The sequence below is a fragment of the Emydura macquarii genome, unplaced genomic scaffold, assembly GCF_026122565.2.
Source record: "Emydura macquarii macquarii isolate MOO-44397 ecotype Brisbane River unplaced genomic scaffold, CSIRO-AGI_Emac_v2 contig_3044, whole genome shotgun sequence".
In the NCBI taxonomy this organism is placed as follows: domain Eukaryota; kingdom Metazoa; phylum Chordata; order Testudines; family Chelidae; genus Emydura; species Emydura macquarii.
The window spans coordinates 1735258-1748032 of record NW_027133181.1 but is presented as its reverse complement, the minus strand read 5'-3'; the positions used below and the strand labels follow the sequence as shown (position 1 = coordinate 1748032).

The following is a 12775-nucleotide window of genomic DNA, read 5'->3' as shown; positions in this document are numbered from 1 at the left end:
CTCTTTGGCTTTGCTGAATGACAGCATATCAGCCCTCCTACCAGCAGCAGACTTGGAAAAGCTATGAACTTGGCTTGTATGAATCGTGAGCAGCAAGGGAAAACTGTCCAAAATCCCATTACTGCAAGTAATTTGTAAGAGTTGGTTGGCAAGGCTGCACTTTCTGTCAGCGAAATGAAATTTGGTGTCTGAAATGGGACAACTCAGTGTAAAATGAGAAAAGGCAATGGAGTGGCAGGAGAGAGCGAGCTTATCAGGTGTGCGTTTGGTTAAACAGAAAGAATTAAAGGGATATAGAAAATGTAAATGCATGATTTCTGCATCTGTAGTTAACATTTCTGTTTTATGAGCTTTCTGTTTAATCTTAATGTTTTTGTATTTTGCTGTGAACTGAGGTTTTTGTTTTTGTTTTGTTTTTTGGCAGTTAACTGTTTCGGGTGGTGGTTTGTAGCCCACTGTAAACAGACTGAAAATAACACAGGCACATGGAGCAGAGCCTCCCACCCGGAGATGCTGCCATCCGCAGGCTTCCCCAGCTGGCCGAGAAAAGCTGGTTTAAGCCAAGCTAGCAGCAGGAGGCTTTCTAGCTTGCCACACCCCCCCTGTGGGAGGCAGTGCCGAGGAATAGGTGAGCTGGGGTGCAGGGTGGGGATGGTGGAACCTTCAAGCTGTGTGCCACTACACAGAATTCTGGCGGGCAGGCCGAAATGTGGGGTGCACGCTGTGCCTCAAAAACTGCAGGACCCATAAAGTGCTGCCGGCTTCTCTCTCGTGCAGTGTCAGTGCAGCCCTAACAGCTCCGGTGCATTATTTCTGTTAAACTTTCAGCAATAGCCGCTCAGGGGATCCCACGCTTGGCTATGTAATGAGGGCGTGCCCCCCCCCCATAATGCGCGGCTGGGAGCGGGGCTACTGTGATTCCTTCCCTCCCCCCCCATACTATTGCAGGAGCCCCCCAGCATTAGGGGTGGGCCGTTCAATAGCTATGGGGTGGGGTGGGGAAGTACGACCGAGGACGAAGGGGCTTCTCCCTGTGACCTATTCTCCCCCCCCCCCACACACACACACTGCGTGCATGGGGAGCTAGCCCCCTCCCCCGGGGTGCAGACTGCTGCTCCCTGGAATCACGTTGGGCGGGGGGAGCTGAGTTTCCTCCAGGCTCTTGCCGACAGTGTGGCGGGGCGGGGGGGGAGGGGAAAGGGACGGGAGACACATGCCGTGTAGGACAAAGCCCCGGGTAGGGGAGGGCGGGTGATGAGGTCGTGGAAGGATACGACAACTGCGCAACTGACGATCTCCCTCCGCCCCGAACTATTTTCTTTCCCAGATGTCACGCAGCATCTGTCCCGCCACGCCCCCTCCCCAACGGCCGCCGCGCGCGAGAGAGGGGAAGGGAAGGGGCGGAGCGGAGAGGGAAAGGGGGCGTGGTCCCGAGCGCAGGGGCCGGGGCCGGCCGGGTCAGGGAGGAGCCGAGCGGACCAGACGGGCTGAGACAGTCACGGTCGGCGCTCGGGCTCGGCTCGGCAGCGAGAGCAAGACAGCGACGGGCCGTGCGGGAGCAGCGGCTGGCCGGAGAAGGTAACTGAGCCGCTGCGGAGGCCCCTTCCCCGGCAGCCGGGTGTGGATGGGCGGCCAGGCTGGGGGAGCCCGGTGGCGGCTATTGCAGCCGCCGCTGCCCCCCGAGCCTGCGGTGTCTGTAGCTGGGGCTGCAGTGCAGCTCCCCGGGCCGCACCTTGTCCGGGGCGGCTGCTCCGCCTGCCTGTGCCCGGCGGCTGTCCCCCCCCAGCCCGCCCCGCCGCGCCGCTGTCGGCCGGGCGACAGTGACAGGGGGCAGGAGGAGCTGAGCGGCGCCTGGGGCTGAGGGCGAAACCCATCGCGTGTCGGGGCGTGAGCCCGGGGTGGGTGGCCGGGTGGGGAGCTGGGGACGTTCAGCCGAGCGCTCCCGGGGAGGAGGGGCGCAGGGCGGCTGCTGGCTCGGATCTTTGTGCCGGGCGCTGTGTGCACACACAACCCAGGCTGTCTGCTGCGCGGGGGCCAGGAGGAGGGACAGGGCGTGTGTCTCTAGTGTGGCGTGTATGAGAAGCAGATGGGGAGAGCTCACAGCTGCTCACTTCGACAGGCCTGCTGTAAAAAATGTAGCTCGACCGGCAGGACCTCGTGAAGTGACTTTTAAGCCCTGCCCCTGGATCAGCTGAAATGTAAGCCGGGCACTGGGACATAAAGCAAAGGGCCAACGGAAAAAAAAGACTGAACCCAGCCAGGCGGAATACTGCAGATAATGGAAATGTGCTGCACAACAACAAACCGTACGATATTAGTGTTGGTGGGTGGATTAAAATGTGACTCCAAGAGGCTGCTGTGTCCTAATGCATACAAACGATGAACAAAGAAGTGTGTAAAGAGAGCTGTAGGCAGCACTGGTGTGTAAAAATGCAGCCGATAATGGAGAAAGCAGGTAAAAGGGTAATCAAATGAACAAATGTTGGTAGGGAAAAACGTTCAGCTGTGCATGTGTTTCTTTAGGAGCTGTGTGAGGCTTACCTCCCTCCTTGTGGTTTTGAGGTCCCTTTAAAACGAATCAAAGGATGTAAACGTGACTAATTGCAGCTCATGCCCATAGCAGAGGTATGGGAACCTTGACTAAAATTATTTCTCCTCAATAAATTTGAAATTTAACTTAAAGATTTTCAGAAATTGGTACAAATGAGCAATATTGACTATTTTAAAATACAAATTTATAGTAAAATAGTGATGTTTTGCACATGGAGTTAAAATCATTGTCTTGCTCTTTATTTCAGAGGTCCAGAGAAGATGTTTGTTTTGACATCTTGCAATTGAGATCCCTTAGAATGAGTTGAATAAGAATCCAGGATCTCCCAGAAAGCACTTGTCATACATTAAGGAGGTGTTAACATTTTCCCATCAACTCTGCTACATAGGAGACCATTTGAAGCACTTTCCTGGTACTTGTGCAGATTTATGAAGCCTACTAGGTTTAGTATTTATACTGACCACTTCACAACAAGTGGTTCAGGTCCTCCTGTTTGCAATATACATTCTACTTTTTGAAGAAAAAAATCTGTATAGAACTCCAGAAGCTATATTTTACTGTGGACAGCTTTCTGGATGTAAATCCAGAGAGATTTATGCTTGGAATTGAGAGCCATCTAGTATATACTGAAAAAAGACTTTCTCTCAGTTTCTCCAGATGCATTGTCTTGGTACTCTGGGAACATACACAACTGTATATATCTACAGATGTAGTCATGGAATTGTTACCTTTTGAGCCATATGAGAAATACTATTGAGCCTTGGTATCAGGCATCACTTCATCGTATAAGCAGTTGAACTCTGAAGCAGATTACATGTTAATTACAATAAAGCATCTGAATGGAATGACTCCGATTGTCCTGTAAAAAAGGTATTAACCCTTCTTGCAAAACTCAACTTATAGTGTCACCCTGTGACCAGCTCCCTGCAGAAGATGAATCTGTGTATAAGATGGATCCTTATATCCAGACTTTAAGATGTTGAAGTTACATAGCTATTTATGACCAATCCCTGGGAAGAAGGTCTTCAAAATGGCTCAAACCAGTTTGCTGCAAGGGAAGCAGTTTTACTGTAGGGAGTGGGTTTTCCACAAGCTTCTACACTGCCTTCAGGAGAAAGCTAACTGCAGCAACACAGCTGCCAACAAACCATCTCTTGTAGCAAATTCTGGGAATAATGCTGGTGTTGTCTCTGGGAAAGGAACTGCCTGGGGTGTGTTATTGGTAGGAGGGCCTGGTAGTGGCAAGACAGCTCTCTGTACTGAATTATTGTGGCCAAGCTCACCTGCAAGTCTACAAAGAGGCTTGCATCGCCAAGCTCTAGCTTTCCACTTCTGCAGAGCCCAAGACTCTGATACGCTGTGTGTTGGAGGATTTATTAGAGGTTTAGTTACCCAGATCTGCCGCAGTGGACTGATCCAGGGATATGAAGACAAACTACGAGATCCTGCTGTTCAAAGTCTCATGCAACCTGGGGAATGTGAGAGGAACCCTGCTGAAGCATTTAAAAGGTAAAAGTAAACCCACCGTGTATATATACCAGTTTATATAGTGCCTTTCATCCAAACAGCCGAAAGCACTTCCAGACAGGAAAAATATGCTTTTTTTTCTTGTGGCATAATGGTATTGTTGAGCTTCATGGATTGCTCCCATCGCTTCCAAAATTGTAATGAGAAAAATTCTAACTTCCTGACACACAGATCTTTACTTCAAAATATAGTGGTGGATATAAAAAATATCCAGTTATAATATTTTTTGAAGGGATAGGGCCTCAGAGAATAACTACTAGAGTCCATTTATCCCACATGCTGCAGGGTTCTTGCACTTCCTCTGAAGTACTTGGTACTTGCCATTGTCAGACAAGATAGACCTAAGAAATTGCCATTCTGGATCAGACCTCTCTGTATCCAGCAAGATCAGGTAGGAAAATGTTAAATTAAAATTAATCTATCCCACTTAAATATGCAAGGGTTGTGCTATATTCACATAACTACTTATTGAATTACCATTCTTTCACAGTATTAGGTGGTACCGGATCTTACAGGGAATTCGTAACAATTCTTTCTGTAGATATTTATTTAAAAAAAAAAAAAAAAAAAACCTAGGGAATCCATATACTGTGTAGAAGTAACTTTTAAAATGTAGGGCATTCATTTTTTTCTAGCAAAATCTAAGAAATCGCAGGGTTGATTGACTAACTGTGAGGAAAATCACTAGCTCAGCAGTGCAGTATTCACTTCTGTCATTGCTGCCCCTTGCTATATGGAAATGTGTTTTAATATACCGTTGAAAGCATTTTTATCAGCGGTAGGGACAGTGATAATCACAATGTAGAGTAATTTACACAAAAATATTTAGCGGGTGTGTATTCTTGATCATAGTCCTAGACACTGCTTTTTTTTGGAATGGCTGAATAAGACATTAATCTCATCTGACAAATTAAATAAAAAGGAAAATACAGTAAAGACAGTGGCTCTATATAGTATTTGTAGTGGAATTTTTACCACTAGGTTGTTGGTATGGAACTTTACATCATGGCTCTTGAGTGGCCAGTGTGATCTCTGAAGTTTTATTGGGCTAGTGTCCACATAAAAAATATCACCATAAGAATTTTTCCTGTCTCCGTTGTAGGGTTAGCTAAACAGACATTGAGACTGAAGAAGAGTACCTAAATTCATTGCAAGCTTCCCTTACTCTACCTTGCCATTACAATACCTGTTCTTTTTATCCATAGGTCAATTGGTCCATTGGTCAAGTCTCCAATGCTTTCAAACCAAGGTTTTTCACTAGCATTAAATTGATAATCCCCGCCCCTCCCCCTCCCGTCTTACCTTCCCCTCTCCCCCCCCCCCCCCCCCCCCAGCAAAAGTTTAAAATAGACCTGTGTGGAAATACAGAGTGAGTTTTTCACTGTTTGTAAATGATGTTAATGGCAACATTTTCAGTATTCAGGCCAGTTTAAGTACTTAATTTTCAAAGTTCTAAGCATCTGTAGCTCCTAATCTCTTTCCTTTTTAACTTGGTTTTTTTCAGTACTTTGGCGATCTAAAATTCTCTCATCCATACTTCATCTTAATACTCCCGGTGCTAGTAGTTTATTTCTATTTCTCTATTTGCAGCTTCTTGGAAGGAAAATTAACAATACCTACCTTTAAAACAGCGCTAGCTCCTGGTAGGCAGAGTCACTGGGTTCCATACAGAAGCAGGGTCTGTCCTTACAGACCCTGTTGCAAGTTCAGGGCCTACAATGGAAAATCTTTTGTTTATAAATCTGAACAAGCTTATATTGGTAAGGCTATAAAAATCTGTCTTGGATGTTGGCCTAGAATTCCCCCCCCCCCCCCCCCCATTTCTAGGTCCCCAGTGAAGATTAATTTAGAAACAACTTATTGTTTGAAAAATAGTGAATACAGTTTACTAAATGGTTTGCATGGTCACTTCCTGCCTGTTAAAGATGTGTATTTTCAGCAGTCTTAGGGGTATGTTATAATTTTTTATGCATAGTGAACTGTATAATTGTAATCCAGAAAAATGAGGCTTTTCACACTTTTATTCATATTTTAAATTTTTTTTCAAAAAAGATAAAATCAAGTTAACTAATTCAGTTTTTAATATATTTACCTTCTTTCTCCCACCCATTTGTAATCTTTGAAACTTTTCCTAAAGTAGGATGCACAATTCAAAGAGAAATGAGATCAAGAATGTGGAAGATTTGAGCAGACCTCCTGATAAATGTCAGTCACTGTGTGTAAAACTAAAAGAAGGAATTGCTGTTGGTAGTACTGCTTTTGGGCACTTCTACTCTTGATAAGCACATTTTCTGTCACAAAATAGTTTGTGAATGAACACAGTTGCAACTGAAGTTCTTTCTTTAGACTCTTGTCTGTCTTGCCTTCACTCTTTGTTGTTTTTTTGTTCTAGATTCAAAAGACACTACAATGATCAAAGCTTTAGATCTGATTTAATTGCAGAAAATATGTCAGATGAGGCTATCCTTTTACTTAGCATTTTTACTTAGTTTTGGTTTTTTATCTGTATTTGTTAGAAGTCTAAAGTTAAAATAGAGAACAAAACAGCGGCCAAGATTTTTTGGATTGAGTACCTAAAGTTAGGTTCCTGTGTCATGTTTAGACACTCCATTATGACTAAATCATAACAGCTTTGAAAATTGGACCATTTTATGTAACTCAGTCCATGTCTACTGTAGGAGCACTCAGTATAACATACTACACCAGCAAAGTGCTTCTATTGCTGATGCAACTGTATTGGCAGACATTTGCTTTGTACTGGTATTGTAAAACTAGCCCCAGGAGTGAAACATGCTGGCACAGCTATGTCTATCAGGGATGACACCTCTTCACATCCATGACTGATGTAGGTATGCCAGCAGAAGCCTATAGTGTAGACCTGGCCTCAGTATGTATCTGAACCTAATTTTAAGCATCCAATTTTGAAAAACATGGGGAATACTAATAAAAAATTATCCTTGTGCTTCAAGCACTACATTAGTGATACAGTATTCATGTCTTTAAATATACATTAATCATTTAGATGACTTATAATGTCCTAATTTGACACAGTGAGTTTTCATATTAGGTTGATCCTGAGTTTTTAAACTTTGAAACTATATAAACTTTCAAAACTATATAGATTGTTCATTTTTGTCTTCAAAATTTAAATGTGAAATGATGGAAAATAGCCCTGAAAACCGACCATGGTCCTAAATCAGTATTTCCTGCTGTTAGACTGCCAGTGCAGCCATCCTTTCTACTTGTATTAGATTCTTCCAGTTCTCTTTTTTTGTCTTTTTACTGTCTCCCTTTTGCCTCCCTGTCTTCTCAGATCACTCTTCTGCACATGATGCTTCACTAGTGAGCTTGCTGCAACACTAACAGTGAAGCAAATGCAATTGCCCCTTTCTGCTGCTGAGGGCTCTTGGTATAGACCCAGTAATGGAGGGAGGAAAACAGGAAGGAAGAAGCAAGAGTCTGCCTCTCCTTTTTATCCTATTTCCTTATCCCTCACAGAACACCTCCAATCTCAGCAGAGTAACATGCCTATGTTCTTTCTGCACACACATCTTTTCCACTGGTGCCAGCAGGAGCATTATGACAGTGACAAGATTCTGCTCTGCTGATACCACTAAGTGTTTTATACAAAGGAGCAACTCAGGTACAGATGTAATCTTCTGTGGGATTCCCTTGCTCCTGAAACAAGGTAAAACCTTTATTCTTTGTGGATTTGAAGCTTCAGAGCACCATTACAATGAAAAGAAATAGACTAAAGGTAGAAGTAAAAGGAACCAGAAACTAACAAAATAAAAGGGAAGTGGGGAGGCGGTGGAGACTCTAAAAAAGAGTTCATAATGTTATAGGGGAATATAAAATGGCCTGAGAAGGCAAAAAATAGTCAGTGGGAGAATAGATTCAAGTTATTTTAATGAGATATTTCCTGTCTAGGTCATGCTAAAATTCAAATAGGTTTTAGAAGACTCTTACAACTTACTATGGTGGCTGTTTGGATGGTCAGTGGCAATGAAGGGGAAAGATTCAGTGGTCTCAGTGCTCACGTGTCCACATCATGCCACTTTCTACCTTAACTGGAATAAATTAGCTTATTTATTTGACCATCTCAGCCAGAGTTGGAATGGTAGGTCAGTATCTCTAACCATTCAATATGGTCATTCTAGGTCAGGCAATGAGGTACATTGGCATGATGAGGTAGTGGGCAAGTTTGTATTTTTGGTGACTGCTGTAGCTGTATTATGAGTATAGGACTACACTCCAATGCTGTTCATATGATACCTTTCCTAAGCACTCCTATGCACATGTTTAAAATACACCTGTGACAATAGTAAGTGGGTGGTGGACAATACTTTTGCTTTCAGTTACCCTAAATTGGATAGTTATTTCTTGATCAGTATAGCACAATGGTTAGCTGCAACACAAGTTCAAGTTGTGTTATAGTTCTGTTTTAAAGAAAAAACCCACATTGAAATGGCAAAAAGCACAACATAAAATATAAATTTGGAGTGCTGTTTGACTTGTGCGTGGTAGTTTGAAATTAATTGATACAGAAAGTTCAAATATCACTTTTGACAATTCTTCTGACCCCCTACACTGGATAGTCTCACTTTCCTTTGTACCCTTTCCATTGTACCCTTTTGGCCATGTTATTGCTGATTATATGCTGATTTCTAGAATATCAGTTATACAGAAGTAGTCTTTGCCTATAGTATTTTGTATAACATTTTTGCCACAGTGGAAAATAGCTGCATAAAAGCAAGACCTCTGAATCTTCATTTTGGGGTGGAATTGAGGGTGAACGGGGGGAGAGAAACTTGTCAACTACCTTTATAGCCTAGGAGAAATTTCCCTGAGCTGGAAAAGAGGAGACCAGAGATTCAGATCTTCTGATTGTTTAAATCCCATGCAGTTAACTATCCTTGTTATTGACTAAGGCCATGAACCCTAACATATGAAATGGTAAGGGAAGAGCTGTCAAACTGAGTGTGTGTTGCATGGAATCCTTCATGGAAGTTTTGTAGCTGATAGGTTGTCATCTCTGCTAAAGAGGGTTGCTCTTGGTACACTTGCTTTTAAATAGGGTGAAATATGGAAAAATTTATGGAAGCACAAGCTAGTGTGGCGTGGCACAGCTCTCATTCTTCAGGAGGGTTGTCAAAGGAGCCATTTCAGCATCACAAGTTCTCCTGCTGATTCCCACGGAGGTGCAGCTTTTCTCCTTGATTCTGGGGATTTATCCATGGAGGTACAGCAAAGCTGTATTTATATATTAGAAAAACAAACAAACAAGGCAGTTAATAAACCATCACTAAATGTAGTTCTGTTAAGGTTGCAGCAGGATATACCTCATCCACCCAAAATCTTCATAGGCATGGAAATAAAAGGAGAGACATCTGCATTCCTCTTTATCTTTCCACACTCCAGAGCTCCATAAGGCTTCCATCCCCAACAGATATCTCAGTGCTGTATACATACTCTAGTTTTGTCAAACTTGCATTTTAATCCAAAACCTTAACAGTGTCAATGGTGTTAAAGCAATAGAACTTCAAATGCAAGGAATGTGAGATAATCATGTATGCTGGTCTGTTTGATGTAAAAGCATATGAGGTCACTGAAAATTTTTCATTGGCCGAAGGTTTTAAGCTGGGATATATATTGCTTTTGGGTATCCATTGCAGTTAGAAATGAAAGCTTTGGAATAGTGGTGTGTGTTATCACTTTGGGCAGCAGTAAATCATACATCTTGGAGTTGCCATCTAAAATCTTACACTGTCATCAGGTAAATTTGCATGCACATAAATAACTACACCTACATGAGTAGCTGTGGTGTTCACTGGAATGACTTGTGTGCTTGGGAAAAAAGATGTGTAAGGATTGGGGTTTTTGTGTTTCATGGTTAGATATTTAAAATCTTAATCAATCTGTGTGTATTCAGTCAGCTTCTTTCCTGACAAAGTTTACTATTTTTTCTCCTCTTGGCTATATTGACTCTGCAGTGCTATCAGGAAGTGAGCTGGATTCTTTCTGGTTGTTGTATTGTCAACAAAGTTCCAATTTCAGGATGCTTTGACCTCCTTTTAAGTGGTGAGAACATGCTTTGCTTTCAGATCCCAGATTGAGTTTTGCAGGTCTGTTCAGTAAGGAAAAAACATCTATTTACTTATTGAGCAAAAGTGGTGTGGAAGTCCGCTGAGAGACCATAAATCTACATTACCGCAATAATCCCATTTTTTACTGTTTGCTTGTCTAAGTATAGCCACATTTTAAAAGTAGATAAGGAAAAAGCCTTTTTTTTTTTTTTTTTTTTTTTTTGGCTTAGTGTATTATTTTAATGACTAGTCAAATGAGAATTAAGAAGCAGTTCTTTTTATAATTCCTGGAAAACTCTTTGAAGAAATAATTGTAATTTGAATGTTCAGGAATTGCACAGATTTTATCCAGTAGTTATTTAGTATGCCTTTCATCGTTTGGAGTGTCTTACATTTATTTATTTGAAGCACCTTGTTAGCAGTATGGAAATGTATAAACTATTTGATTGTGCTTTAGATTGATAGTGCTTACTGTTCAATTTTTAAAATTCTGATTGTGGTAGATCTTCACCATTGAGGCAAAAGTCAGTCCCTTTTGATTTGAATGACTGCTTCCATTTTCATTTCTTGCTGCTTGAACTCTTGCGTTGACTTCTGACCAGTAGGTGTCTGACACTGTATGAAGTTCCATATCACTGTAGCTGCTGTGAGGCAAGAGTTTTGTCTCCAGATGATCTTGACTGCTGTGAAGGGACATAGAATCAGAATCATAGAGTTGGAAGGGACCTCAGGAGGTCATCTAGTCCATCCCCCTGCTCAAAGCAGGACTAACCTCAGCTATATCATCCCAGCCAGGGCTTTGTCAAGCCTCAGCTTAAAAACCTCTAAAGATGGAGATTCCACCACCTCCCTAGGTAACCCATTCCAGTGCTTCACCACCCTCATAGTGTAAAACTTTTTCCTAATGTCCAACCTAGACCTCCCCAACTGCAACTTGAGACCGTTGCTCCTTGTTCTGTCATCTGCCACCACCGAGAACAGCCTAGCCACATCCTCCCTGGAATCCCTTTCAGGTAGTTAAAGGCTGCTATCAAATCCCCCCTCATTCTTCTCTTTTGCAGACTAAACAAGCCCAGTTCCCTCAGCCTCTCCTCATAAGTCCTGTGCTCCAGCCCCCTAATCATTTTTGTTGCCCTCCGCTGGACTCTCTCCAACTTGTCCACATCCTTTTTGTAGTGGGGGGCCCAAAACTGGACACAATACTCCAAATGCAGCCTTACCAATGCCGAATAGAGGGGAATAATCACTTCCCGCGTCCTGCTGGCAATGCTCTTCCTAATGCAGCCCAATATGCTATTAGCCTTCTTGACAACCAGGGCACGCTGCTGACTCATATCCAGCTTTTTATCCACTGTTACCCCCAGGTCCTTTTCTGCAAAACTGCTGCCTAGCTCGTCGGTCCCCAGTCTATAGCTTTGCATGGGATTCTTCCTTCCTAAGTGGAGGACTCTGCAATTTTCTTTGTTGAACCTCGTTAGATTTCTTTTGGCCCAATCCTCCAGTTTGTTTAGGTCACTCTGTATCCTATCCCTACCTTCCAGGGTATCTACCACTCCCCCCAGCTTAGTGTCATCTGCAAACTTGCTGAGGGTGCAATGTACCCCATCTTCCAGATCATTAATGAAGATGTTGAACAAAACCAGCCCCAGGACCAACCCCTGGGGCACTCCGCTTGTGACCGGCTGCCAGCTAGACATGGAGCCATTGATCACTACTTGTTGAGCCCTATGCTCTAGCCAGTTCTCTATCCATTTTATAGTCCATGGGGTGGGTCTTTGTTGTTTTACTCCTCCTCAGTGTTTTGGGTCCACCTCCCTAATGCATTATACAGTGCTGACCACGTTATGCTGTTTGCCTGCTATTCAGAGCTGGCAGCAACATGAAGTGGACACTCTGACAGTTTCACCAATGCCCATGAGGTCAAAATGATAGCTGTGAAAAAGTCTTAACTTTACTCTCTAAGGGTGAGAGTGTGGCAAATTGAGGCTTTTCTTTTTTACTAGGAGGGTGGTGAAGCATTGGAATGGGTTACCTAGGGAGGTGGTGGAATCTCCATCCTTACAGGTTTTTAAGCTGAGGCTTGACAAAGCCCTGGTTGGGATGATATAGCTGAGGTTAGTCCTGCTTTGAGCAGGGGGTTGGACTAGATGACCTCCTGAGGTCCCTTCCAACTCTAATATTCTATGATTCTATGAATAGAGCTAAATTTAGTGAAAGAACTTTCTACCATCAAGGCTGGAAAAATTATTAGATGTGTATTAGCCAGAAGCTGATATGGAAGACTCATGGTGGGGTGTTGTAACCAGCTAGATCTTGAGGCAGCTCCTTGCAGACCATTGCAGTAACCTAAACCTAGGCTGTTGGGAAGTGGGAGAGTGTTGACTCTTCTTTCAGTGTGCTGTCTGTAATGTGCTCTGTCATTGTTTGTATTTTCCCCAGGAAAAGTCATTTAACCTGACTCTTCACACCAGGGTGGATTGATTTAAATCAATGATTTTAAATGACCAAGAGGAAATCATTGATTTAAATCAAGTTTCCCACTGATACTTCTTCACATATTTCTTAAACAATGGTGCAAATCTGATCACTAAACGATGTTAATTTACAACTC

At 43.1% G+C, this 12775-nt stretch overlaps 1 protein-coding gene across 3 annotated transcripts in view; it reads left to right on the top strand.

Annotated features, from left to right (window-relative positions):
* The first annotated feature begins 1447 nt into the window (after positions 1-1447).
* Positions 1448-12775, top strand: part of ANKRD50 (ankyrin repeat domain containing 50) — a 60232-nt gene continuing 48904 nt past the window's right edge. Inside the window, exons 1-3 of one of the 3 annotated variants that reach the window (XM_067530233.1) lie at positions 1462-1578; positions 2524-2625; positions 2799-4060. In XM_067530233.1, coding sequence (XP_067386334.1) covers positions 3582-4060 — 479 coding nt within the window. In that variant the 5' untranslated portion in view covers positions 1462-1578; positions 2524-2625; positions 2799-3581. Of the gene's footprint in view, positions 1579-2119; positions 2456-2523; positions 2626-2798; positions 4061-12775 lie in introns of all 3 variants that reach the window. The other 2 variants (XM_067530234.1, XM_067530232.1) reach the window with 2 other exon arrangements.